This window comes from Macaca fascicularis, chromosome 4 (assembly GCF_037993035.2).
Source record: "Macaca fascicularis isolate 582-1 chromosome 4, T2T-MFA8v1.1".
In the NCBI taxonomy this organism is placed as follows: Eukaryota; Metazoa; Chordata; class Mammalia; order Primates; family Cercopithecidae; genus Macaca; species Macaca fascicularis.
Window position 1 is genome coordinate 13,074,167 of NC_088378.1, and position 12,547 is coordinate 13,086,713.

General features: G+C 40.0%; 1 protein-coding gene across 24 annotated transcripts in view; it reads left to right on the plus strand.

Annotated features, from left to right (window-relative positions):
• Window positions 1-12,547, plus strand: part of ARMC2 (armadillo repeat containing 2) — a 151,033-nt gene that overhangs the window by 125,303 nt on the left and 13,183 nt on the right. For 21 of the 24 annotated variants that reach the window (XR_012433337.1, XM_065542873.2, XM_005551535.5 and 18 more), the window contains one exon: window positions 1,459-2,560. The exons of the other annotated variants lie outside the window; for them this stretch is intronic. Coding sequence is in view for 20 of the 21 variants with exons in the window: in XM_065542873.2 (XP_065398945.1) it covers window positions 1,459-1,616 (158 nt within the window). In the remaining variant the exon portion in view is untranslated. Of the gene's footprint in view, window positions 1-1,458; window positions 2,561-12,547 lie in introns of those variants that run through there. 24 annotated transcript variants of the gene reach the window in all.

Consider the following 12,547-nt stretch of genomic DNA (forward strand, 5'->3'; position numbering starts at 1 on the left):
CGAGATTGCACCACTGCACTCCAGCCTGGGTGACACAGCGCGACTCCATCTCCCCCCGCAAAAATAAAAATAAAAATAAATAAAATGTTGGCAATGTAAGTAACAACATCTGTGGTTGTTTTAGGATTTAGTGGTTACCATTTAAGAAGTTGGCCTCGTGTCACAGATGTAGGAAGTGGCAGAGCTAATCTGACTGGCAGGTCAGTGTACTTTTCTGAAGTCTGTCACACAGGGTGTGAGGCTCAACATCAACACATAAAATTGCTGTGGCAATGAGCACGGAAACCTCAGTGGCCATTTATCTTCCTACTTGGATTGAATATATGGTGTTCCCAGAATTCAGGATGCCCTTGGATTAGAAATCGAAGTTGTACTTTTGCATTTTATTCTTACAAGTTGTTTTCTGCATTATCCATGGGTTCACCTGGGATTCTAATATTCCTTAGGATTCCCAAGGCCTCCTAGTTTTCAGTTTTGGAGAGAGTAGGGGGTTGGAAGGTTGTGTTTTCAAAGGACTGCTTCCCTGCTGCTGTGAAGCCAGCAAAGTTCTGAGTTTCAGTAAAGTTTCAAGTGTCAAATTTAACTGAACTACTTTCCTAAAAGATTTCCTGATTCCTTTTATATCTAACCTTTGAAGTAATTAACTTTTCTATGTACACATAAGGAAGTAATTCTGAGAAATTGTGATCGAACTTTTAGATACAAACTTACATATAAAAAACTAAGGAATTAGTTGAAATAAAGGTTCAGTTCAATCTCAGATTTTTTATTTTTTGAGACAGGGTCTTGCTGTGTCGCTTAGGCTGGAGGGCAGTGGCACAGTCATGCCCCACTGCAGCCTCAATCTCCCGTGCTCGAGCGATCCTCCTGACCTCAGCCTCTTGAGTAGCTAGGACCACAGGCACATGCCCCCATGCCCAGATAATCTTCTGATTTTTTTTTATTTTTTATTTTTTCTGAGCTGTCACTGTGTTGCTCAGGCTAATCTTGAACTCTTGGACTCAAGCAATTCTCCTACCTCAGGCTCCCAGTGTGTTGGCATTACAGGCATGAGCCACCACACCTGGCCAGATTTTTTTTGAAAAAAATATTGCCCATTTAAATTAAGATACCAAAATATACGAATTGTAAAGTAATGGGCTTGGAGAGGTAGGTCACACCTGTAATCCCAGCACTTTGGCACGTGGGGAGGTCAAAGTGGGAGGATTGCTTGAGGTCAGGAGTTGGAGACCAGCCTGGGCAATACATGGAGACCCTGCCTCTCCAAATAAAATAAAATAAAATGATGTATTCATAAAGAACAGAAGAGAGTAAAGAACTTCTCTGAAATCCTATCTTGTGTTACGTTGGTATTAAAGGGTGACCCAGGGTGAGTTTAACTCATATCATCAAAATTAAATGATATTCAATAGGATTACATTTCTAAATAATGCTGTAATTTAAATTTTTCTAATACAGATGAAGAACTAGCACTGGATGGCAGTTTTGATCCAGACCTAAAAAACTATCACAAACTCCACTGGGAAACAGAATTCAAACCTGTGGCACAGCAGCTTCTCAACCGAATTCAGAGACATCACACCTTCCTAGAACCCCTGCCCATTCCCTCTTTCTAACGTGATGCAGGTGAACAGTAGAAACAGGAAGTCACGTCTCCCTCATTCTTAAGAACTGGTAACAAATGTGAACATTTTTTTCAGGATTAACAAACATGGAAAGTTTTTCGAGAACTGGTTTTAGTGAGTAGCTGAAGTATTTTTTAAAAATAAGCATTTCTTCTTGTTAGGTATTATGGAAAAACGTATATACATGTTATATTTCCTGTTATGAGAAATGTAAGATGAAAATATATGCATTTTTAAGTAAATGACTTTTTCTTCTATTCTCTATTAAACAATTTAGTTCTAGTCTTAAAATCTTGATTTAGCAATTTTGGAATTAAAGTGTTCATAAGTTAAATGAACTGTGCAATGAAGGCTGTTAGATTATATAGAAAGAAGAGTAGTCAACATGAGTGGAACATGTTACAACATAGGATCTATACTAATTCTTACTACGTCAAATAATAAGGGTTCTCATTTGGTACCAGTACCTTTTTGGTCCTCATATTAAGAGAAGGAGTAAGCAGAAAAACTTAAAGAAAACTGCCTTGGGCCATTTGTTTATTAAATAAATAAAATAGATTAAAATGAGAGTTATCTTTTCATTTGAAATAAAATGACTGGACTAAGACAGTCCTTCTAATTGTAACTCTCCGTGTTTGACAGGTGACGTAATGTATTAGAAAGAATGCAGGCTTAGGTGAATGGTAGACCTGCATCTGAATCCACTCTCTCCCCTGCTACCTTTGGAGCAAGTAACTTAATTTCTTGAGCTTCAACTGTAAAATGGGAATCATATCTATTTTACTGTAGTGTAATTTGGAACAAACCATTAAATGGGCAAATGGCCCAGTCCAGTGTATGATGTGGAGTGGGTGTTGAAAACACCAAGCACTTTCTTAGTTTGCCATTCTTTGTAGGATGAGTTCGGCCTTTGAATAAATGATTAAAAAACAAAAGATTGAGATTACTATTGTTATCCTATACTAGCCAAATGAAGAGGAGTTGGAAATAAAAATAAATTTGCTGACTCACACCTGTAATTCAGCACTTTGGAAGGCTGAGAGGGGAGGATCCCATGAGGCTAGGATTTCAAGACCAGCCTGGGCAACAAAGTGAGACCTCATCTCAACAACAACAAAAAGTAAATTTACTACTCTGCTTGGAGAAAGGATTTTATTAACAGCTCATTTCTCAGCCTACAAAACACCAAAACTCATGAGATGAGAGCAGGCGTCCCAGACTGAATGGGTTCTTGAAACCTGTTAGAATAAACCAGCTGGGCATGGTGGCTTACACTTGTAATCCCAACACTCTGGGAGGCCGAGGCAGGCATATCACCTGAGGTTGTGAGTTCGAGACCAGTCCAGTCAACATGGTGAAACCCCATCTCTACTAAAAATACAAAAATTAGCTGGGCATGATGGCACATACCTGTAATCTCAGCTACTTGGGAGGCTGAGGCATGATAATCTCTCTCTCTCTCTCTTTTTTTTTATTATTATTATACTTTAAATTCCGGGGTACATGTGCAGAATGTGCAGGTTTGTTACATGAGTATACATGTGCCATAGTGGTTTGTTGCACCCATAACCCATCATCTACATTAGGTATTTCTTCTAATGCTACCCCTCCCCTAGCCCGCCACCCCCTGATGGGCCCCAGTGTGTGATGTTCCCCTCCCTGTGTCCATGTGATCTTATTGTTCAGCTCCCACTTATGAGTGAGAACATTGGTTTTCTGTTCCTGTGTTAATTTGTTGAGAATGATGGGTTCCACATTCATCCATGTCCCTGCAAAGGAGATGAACTCATCCCTTTTTATGGCTGCATAGTATTCCATGGTGTGTATGTGCCACATTTTCTTTATCCAGTCTATCATTGATGGGCATTTGGGTTGATTCCAAGTCTTTGCTATTGTGAACAGTGCTGCAGTAAACATACATGTGCATGTGTCTTTATAGTAGAATGATTTATAATCCTTTGGGCATATACCCAGTAATGGGATTGCTGGGTTAAATGATATTTCTGTTTCTAGGCCCTTGAGGAGTTGCCACACTATCTTCCCAATGGTTGAACTAATTTATACTCCCACCAACAGTGTAAAAGCATTCTGATTTCTCCACATCCTCTCCAGCATCTGTTGTTTCCTTACTTTTTAATGATTGCCATTCTAACTGGTGTGAGATGGTATCTCATTGTGGTTTTGATTTGCATTTCTCTAATGACCAGTGATGATGAGCTTTTTCTCATGTTTGTTGGCTGCATAAATATCTTCTTTTGAGAAGTGTCTGTTTACATCCTTTGCCCACTTTTTGATGGGGTTGTTTGTTTTTTTCTTATAAATTTGTTTAAGTTCCTTGTAGATTCTGGATATTAGCCCTTTGTCAGATGGATAGATTGCAAAAATTTCCTCCCATTCTGTAGCTTGCCTGTTCACTCTGATGATAGTTTCTTTTGCTGTGCTGAAGCTCTTTAACTAGATCCCATTAGTCAATTTTGGCTTTTGTTGCCATTGCCTTTGGTGTCTTAGACATGAAGTCTTTGCCCATGCCAGTGTCCTGAATGGTATTGCCTAGGTTTTCTTCTAGTGTTTTTATGGTTTTAGGTCTTACATTTAAGTCTTTAATCCATCTTCAGTTAATTTTTGTATAAAGTGTAAGGAAGGGATCCAGTTTCAGCTTTCTACATATGGCTAGCCAGTTTTCCCAACACCATTTATTAAATAGGGAATCCTTTCCCGGTTGCTTGTTTTTGTCAGGTTTGTCAAAGATCAGATGGTTGTAGATGTGTAGTGTTATTTCTGAGGGCTCTGTTCTGTTCCATTGGTCTATATGTCTGTTTTGGTACCAGTACCATGCTGTTTTTTGTTACTGTAGCCTTGTAGTATAGTTTGAAGTTAGGTAGCGTGATGCCTCCAGCTTTGTTCTTTTTGCTTAGGATTGTCTTGGCTATGTGGGCTCTTTTTTCGTTCCATATGAAATTTAAAGTAGTTTTCTCCAATTCTGTAAAGAAAGTCAGTGGTAGCTTGATGGGGATAGCATTGAATCTATAAAATACTTTGGGCAGTATGGCCATTTTCACGATATTGATTCTTCCTATCCATGAGCATGGAATGTTTGTTCATTTGTGTCCTCTCTTACTTCCTTGAGCAGTGGTTTGTAGTTCTCCTTGAAGAGGTCCTTCACATCCCTTGTAAGTTGTATTCCTAGGTATTTTGTTCCCTTTGTAGCAATTGTGAATGGGAGTTCACTCACGATTTGATTCTCTGTTTGTCTGTTACTGGTTTATAAGAATGTTTGTGATTTTTGCACATTGATTTTGTATCTTGAGACTTTGCTGAAATTGCTCATCAGCTTAAGAAGATTTTGGGCTGAGACAATGGGGTTTTCTAAATATACAGTCATGTCATCTGCAAACAGAGACAATTTAACTTCCTCTTTTCCTAACTGAATATGCTTTATTTATTTATTTCTCTTGCCTGACTGCCCTGGCCAGAACTTCCAACACTATGTTGAATATGAGTGGTGAGAGAGGGCATCCTTGTCTTGTGTCGGTTTTCAAAGGGAATGCTTCCAGCTTTTGCCCATTCAGTATGATATTGGCTGTGGGTTTGTCATAAATAGCTCTTATTATTTTGAGATACATTCCATCAATACCTAGTTTATTGAGAGTTTTTAGCATGAAGGGCTGTTGAATTTTGTTGAAGGCCTTTTCTTCATCTATTAAGATAATCATGTGTTTTTTGTCTGTGGTTCTGTTTATGTGATGAATTATGTTTATTGATTTATGTTTGTTGAATCAGCCTTGCATCCCAGAGGTGAAGCCAACTCGATCATGGTGGATAAGCTTTTTGATGTGCTGCTGGATTTGGCTTGCCAGTATTTTATTGAGGATTTTCCCATTGATTTTCATCAGGGATGTTGGCCTGAAATTTTCTTTTTTCATTGTATCTCTGCTAGGTTTTGGTATCAGGATGATGCTGGCCTCATAAAATGAGTTAGGGGGGGATTCCCTCTTTTTCTATTGTTTGGAATAGTTTCAGAAGGAGTGGTACCAGCTCCTCTTTGTACCTCTGGTAGAATTCGGCTATGAATCTGTCTGGTCCTGGGCTTTTTTTAGTTGGTAGGTTATTCATTGCTGCCTTAATTTCAGAACTTGTTGTTGGTCTATTCTGGGATTCGACTTTTTCCTGGTTTAGATTTGGGAGGGTGTATGTGTCCAGGAATTTATCCATTTCTTCTGGATTTTCTAGTTTATATGCATAGAGGTGTTTATAGTATTTTCTGATGGTAGTCTGTATTTCTGTAGGATCGGTGGTGATATCCCCTTTATCCATTTTTTATTGTGTCTACTTGATTCTTCTAATTTTTCTTCATTAGTCTCGCTAGTGGTCTATTTTGTTGATCTTTTCAAAAAGCCAGGTCCTGGATTCATTGATCTTTTGAAGGGTTTTTTGTGTCTCTATCACTTTCAGTTCTGCTCTGATCTTAGTTATTTCTTGTCTTCCGCTAGCTTTTGAATTTGTTTGCTCTTGCTTCTCTAGTTATTTTAATTGTGATGTTAGGGTGTTGAATTTAGATCTTCCTGTTTTCTCTTGTGGACTTTTAGTGCTATAAATTTTCCTCTATACACTGCTTTAAATATGTCCCAGAGATTCTGGTATGTTGTGTCTTTGTTCTCATTGGTTTCAAAGAACATCTTTATTTCTGCCTTCATTTCGTTATGTACCCAGTAGTCATTCAGGAGCAGGTTGTTCAGTTTCCATGTAGTTGTGCAGTTTTGAGTGAGTTTCTTAATCTTGGGTTCTAATTTGATTTCACTGTGGTCTGAGAGACTGTTTGTTATGATTTCTGTTCTTTTGCATCTGCTGAGGAGTGTTTTACTTCCAATTATGTGGTCAGTTTTGGAATAAATGCGATGTGGTGCTGAGAAGAATGTATATTCTGTTGATTTGGGGTGGAGAGTTCTGTAGATGTCTATTAGGTCCACTTGGTCCAGAGCTAAGTTCAAGTCCTGGTGGATATCCTTGTTAAGTTTCTGTCTCATTGATCTTTCTAATATTGACAGTGGGGTGTTAAAGTCTCCAACTATTACTGTGTGGGAGTCTAAGTCTCTTTGTAGGTCTCTGAGAACTTGCTTTATGAATCTGGGTGCTCCTGTATTGGTGCATATATATTTAGGACAGTTAGCTCTTCTTGTTGCATTGATCCCTTTACCATTATGTAATGCTCTTCTTTGTCTCTTTTGACCTGTATTGGTTTAAAGTCTGTTTTATCAGAGGATAGGATTGCAGTCCCTGCTTTTTTATTTTTTTGCTTTCCATTTGATTGGTAAATATTCTTCCATCCCTTTATTTTGAGCCTGTGTGTGTCTCTGCACGTGAGATGGGTCTCCTGAATACAGCACACCAATGGATCTTGACTCTTTATCCAATTTGCCAGTCTGTGTCTTTTAATTGGGACATTTAGCCTGTTTACATTTAAGGTTAATATTGTTATATGTGAATTTGATCCTGTCATTATGATGCTAGCTGATTATTTTGCCTGTTGCAGTTTCTTCATAGCATCAATGGTCTTTACAATTTGCTATGTTTTTGCAGTGGCTGGTACTGGTTGTTCCTTTCCATGTTTAGTGCTTCCTTCAGGAGCTCTTGTAAGGCGGGCCTGGTGGTGACAAAATCTCTCGGCATTTGTTTGTCTGTAAAGGATTTTATTTCTCATTCACTTACGAAGCTAAGTTGGGCTGGATATGAAATTCTGGGTTGAAAATTCTTTAAGAATGTTGAATATTGGTCCCCACTCTCTTCTGGCTTGTAGGGTTTCTGTCAAGAGATCCACTGTTAGTCTGATGGGCTTCCCTTTTTGGATAACCCGACCTTTCTCTCTGGCTGCCCTTAACATTTTTTCCTTCATTTCAACCTTGGTGAATCTGACAATTATGTGTCTTGGGTTGCTCTTCTCAAGGAGTATCTTTGTGGTGTTCTCTGTATTTCCTGAATTTGAATGTTGGCCTGTCTTGCTAGATTGGGGAAGTTCTCCTGAGCAATATCCTGAAGAGTATTTTCCAGCTTGGTTCCATTCTCCCCGTCACTTTCAGGTACACCAATCGACGTAGATTTCGTCTTTTCACATGGTCCCATACTTCTTGCAGGCTTTGTTCATTTCTTTTCATTCTTTTTTCTCTAATCTTGTTTTCTTGCTTTATTTCATTGAGTTGATCCTCAATCACTGGTATCTTTTCTTCTGCTTGATAGATTTGGCTATTGATACTTGTATATGCTTCATGAAGTTCTTGTGCTGTGTTTTTCAGCTCCGTCAGGTCATTTATGTTCTTCTATAAACTGGTTATTCTAGTTAGCAATTCGTCTAACCTTTTTTCAAGGTTCTTAGCTTCCTTGCATTGGATTAGAACATGCCGCTTTAGCTTGGAAGAGTATGTTATTACCCACCTTCTGAAGTCTACTTCTGTCAATTAGTCAAACTCATTCTCTGTCCAGTTTTGTTCCTTGCTGGCAAGGAGTTGTGATCTTTTGGAGGAGAAGAGGCATTCTTGTTTTTGGAATTTCAATCTTTTTGTGCTGGTTTCTCCCCATCTTTGTAGATTTATCTACCTTTGGTTGTTGATGTTGGTGACATTCAGGTGGGGTCTCTGAGTGGGCATCCTTTTTGTTGATGTTGATACTATTCCTTCCTATTTGTTAGCTTTTTCTAACAATCAGGCCCCTCTGCTGCAGTGCTGCTGGAGTTTGCTGGAGGTCCATCCGGACCCTGTTTGCCTGGGTATCACCAGCAGAGGCTGCAGAACAGCAAAGATTGCTGCCTATTCCTTCTTCTGGAAGCTTTGTCCCAGAGGGGCACCTGCCAGATGCCAGCCAGAGCTCTCCTGTATGAAGTGTCTGTCGGCTCCTACTGGGAGGTGTCTCCCAGTCAGGATACACGGGGGGTCAGGGACCCACTTGAGGAGGCAGTCCATCCCTTATCAGAGCTGGAACGCTGTGCTGGGAGATCCGCTGCTCTCTTCGAGCCAGCAGGCAGGGAGGTTTAAGTCTGCCGAAGCTGCACCCACAGCTGCCCCTTACCCCAGGTGCTCTGTCCCAGGGAGATGGGGGTTTTATCTATAAGTCCCTGACTGGGGCTGCTGCCTTTTTTTCAGAGATGCCCGGCCCAGAGAGGAGGAATCTAGAGAGGCAGTCTGGCCACAGCAGCCTTGCTGAGCTGCGGTGGGCTCTGCCCAGTTCAAACTTCCCAGTGGCTTTGTTTCATGAAAATCTCTTGAACCTGGGATGTGGAGGTTACAGTGAGCTAAGATTGTGCCACTGCACTATACCTGGGCAACAGCACAAGACACTCTTTCAAAAAAAAAAAAAAAAAGAACCTACATTTCTAGGAACAAATAGACTTTCAAAGAATGGTTCTAGTCTGGGGCTCATACCTAATGTGGCTCAGCAAAATCCTCTAGGGACACTCACTTTATTGTAGTCCATAAGGTAAGTATATGCTGGTAGATTCACTCCAATAGATGAAATCAGTTTAAGTCACAGGGGCTAATTTATCTAAAACATTCACAGATATAATGTATTTCATTCATAGCAAGCTATTTATTCTACTTTTAGGGAAAAGAAAAATCAAACTCTCCCCTCCCTAAACGGCCCCCTTCATATTTACAACTAATATAGTAACTCATGGTGGGATCCCATTATACCTATTCTCTTCCATACTTAACTGCTCCCCTTAGACCCACATACAAGCTGGACCATTTGGAACCATCTACTTAAACAAAACCTGTGGTTAAAAAAACACGTAAAATCTACCATTTTAACTATTTCAAGTGTACAGTTCAGTAGTTTAACTATATTCACATTGTTCTGCAACAGATCTCTAGAATTCTTTCATCTTGTAAACTAAAGCTGTATGCACCAAACAACTCCCCATTTTCACCCCCACCAGCTCCTGGCAACCATCATTCTGTTAATACTTTTGGTTTCTATGACTTTGACTACTTGATATCTCATATAAGTGGAGCCATACAATATTTGTGTATGTATGTGACTGGTTTATTTCGCCTAGCATAGTATTATCAAGGTTCATCCATGTTGTTGCCTGTGATAGGATTTCCTTCCTTTTTTTTTTTTTTTCTTCCCTGTGACAGAGTCTCAGAACAGTCTCTGTTACCCAGGCTGGAGTGCAATAACATGATCTTGGCTCACTGCAACCTCCGCTTCCCAGGTTCAACTGATTCTCCTGCTCAGCCTTCTAAGTAGCTGGGATTACAGGCATGCACCACCATGCCTGGTTAATTTTTGTATTTTTAGTGGAGATGGGTTTTCACCATGTTGGCCAGGGCTGGTCTTGAACTCTGGGCCTCAAGTGATCCACCTGCCTCAGCCTCCCAAAGTGCTGGGATTATAGGTGTGAGCCACCTGTGCCCTGCTGCTTTCTTTCCAAGACTGAATAATATTCCATTCTATGTATATACCACATTTTGTTTATCCATTCATCTGTCAGTGAACATTTGGGTTGCCTCCATGTCATGGCTATTGTGAATAATGTTGCCATGAATATAGGTGTGCAAATCTCTTTAAGATCTTGTTTTCAGTTCTTTTGTGTATATACTCAGAAGTGATGTCTTCATTCAAGTTGACATAACAAAAAATATAGTTTGGGTGACTTAACAAAAGTTCATTCCTCACAGTTCTTAAGACTAGGAAGTCCAAAGTCAAGGTGCTGGCCAGTTCACTTTGTGGTCAAGGCCCTCTTCCTGGTTTGCAGAGGGCTGCCTTTTTGCTCTCTCTTCATATGGTGGCGAGAGAGATCATCTCTCATCTGTCTCTCCTTATAAGGGTTTACTGCCACTCATGCGGGCTCCACCTTCCTGACTGAATCACTTCCTGAAGACCATAGGGCTTCAACCTGTGAATTTTGGGAGAACACAAATATTCAGTCCACAGCAAGTGGAATTGCTGTGTCATATGGGAATTCTATTTTTAATTTTTTGAGGAACCTACATCGTGTTTAAGTGGTGATTATCATTTTACATTCTTACCAATACCACGTAAGCATTCCGATTTCCCCACATCCTCACCAACACTTATTTTGGGATTTTTAAAAATAGTAGCCATCCTGATGGGTGTGAGGTAATGTGTCTTTGTAATATTGATTTACATTTCTTATAATTAGTCATGCTGAGCACCTTTTCATAATTTTTGTTTGTTGGTCATTTGTATATCATCTTTGGAGAAATGTCTATTCAAGTCTTTGGCCTTTTTTTTTTTTTTTTTTTTTTTGAGATGAAGTCTCGCTCTGTCACCAGGCTGAAGTGCATGGAGTGCAGTTGCACAATCTCAGCTCACTGCAATCTCCGCTTCTCAGGTTCAAGCCATTCTCCTGCCTCAGCCTCCTGACTAATCCCAGTGGGTTACAGGTGCACACCACCACACTCAGCTAATTTTTGTGTAGAGACAGGGGTTTCACTATGTTGGCCAGGATGGTCTCGATCTTCTGACCTCATGATCTGCCTGCCTCGGCCTCCCAAACTGCTGGGATTACAGGCATGAGCCACCACTCCCAGCCCCATTTTTTAGTTATTTGATTTTTTGAGTTGTAGGAATTCTTCATATATTCTGGTTATTAACCTCTTATCGAATATATAATTTGTAAATATTTTCTATCCCATAGGTTGCCTTTTCACTCTGTTGATTGTCCTTTGATGAACAAATATTTTTAAGTCTGATGTAATTCCATTTTTTTCTTTTGCTGCTCATACTTTGTGTCATATCTAAGAATTCATTGCCAAATCCAATATTGTGAAACTTTCCCCCTGTGTTTTCATCTAGTTTTACAGTTGTCAGTCTTACATTTAGGTCTTTGAGTTTTTTAATACATAAGGGTCCAACTTCATTGTTTTGCATGTGCGTATCCAGTTTTCCTAGCATCATTTGTTAAAGAGACTGTCCTGTCCCTACTGAGTGGTCTTGGTACCTTTGCTAAAGATCATTTGGCCATATATGTGAGAATTTATTTCTGGACCTTATTCCATTGGCCTGTATGTTTGACTTTGTGCCAGTTCCACATTATTTTGATTACTGTTGCTTTGCAATATGTTTTGACATCAGGGAGTGTGAGACCTCCAACTTTGTTCTTTTTCAAGATTGTTTTGGCTATTCAGGGTCTGCTGAAGATTCTAGATGATTTTTAGCATGGAATTCTCTACTTCTGTGAAAAATGCCATTGGGATTTTGATAGAGATTGCATTGAATCTACAGGTCACTCTGGGTGACCATGAGATGTCTTTCCATTTATTTGTGTCTTTAATTTCTTAGTAATGCTTTACAGCAGGGGTCCCCAACCCATGGACCAGTATTGGTCTGTGGCCTGTTAGGAACTGACTGCACAGCAGGAGGTGAGTTGTGGGCAAGCAAGCATTACTGCCTGAGCTCTGCCTCCTGTCTGATCAGCTGCAGCATTGGATTTTCATAGGAGCTGGACCCTATTGTGAACTGTGCATGTGAGGGATGTGGGTTGTACACTCTTTATAAGAATCTAATACCTGATGATCTGAGGTGGAACAGTTTTATCCTGAAACCATCCCCCACTGCACTGTCCACCCTGGGTCCATGGAAAAACTGTCTTCCATGAAACCAGTCCCTGGTGCCAAAAAGGTTGGAAACTGCTGCCTTACAGTTTTCAATGTGTAAGTCTTTTGTCTTAGTCTGTTCAGGCTGCTGTAACAAAATACCTTAGACTGGGTAATTCATAGGTAACAGAAATTTATTGCTCACCAGTTTTGGAGGCTGGAAAGTCCAATATCAAGGATTTGGTGCCTAGTGTCTTCTTCCTCACAGACGGCATACTCTAGCTCTGTCCTCACATGGTGGAAGGGGAGCTTCCCAGACCTCTATTAAAGGGCACTAATCCCATTCATGAGGGCAGAGCCCTCTTGACCTTA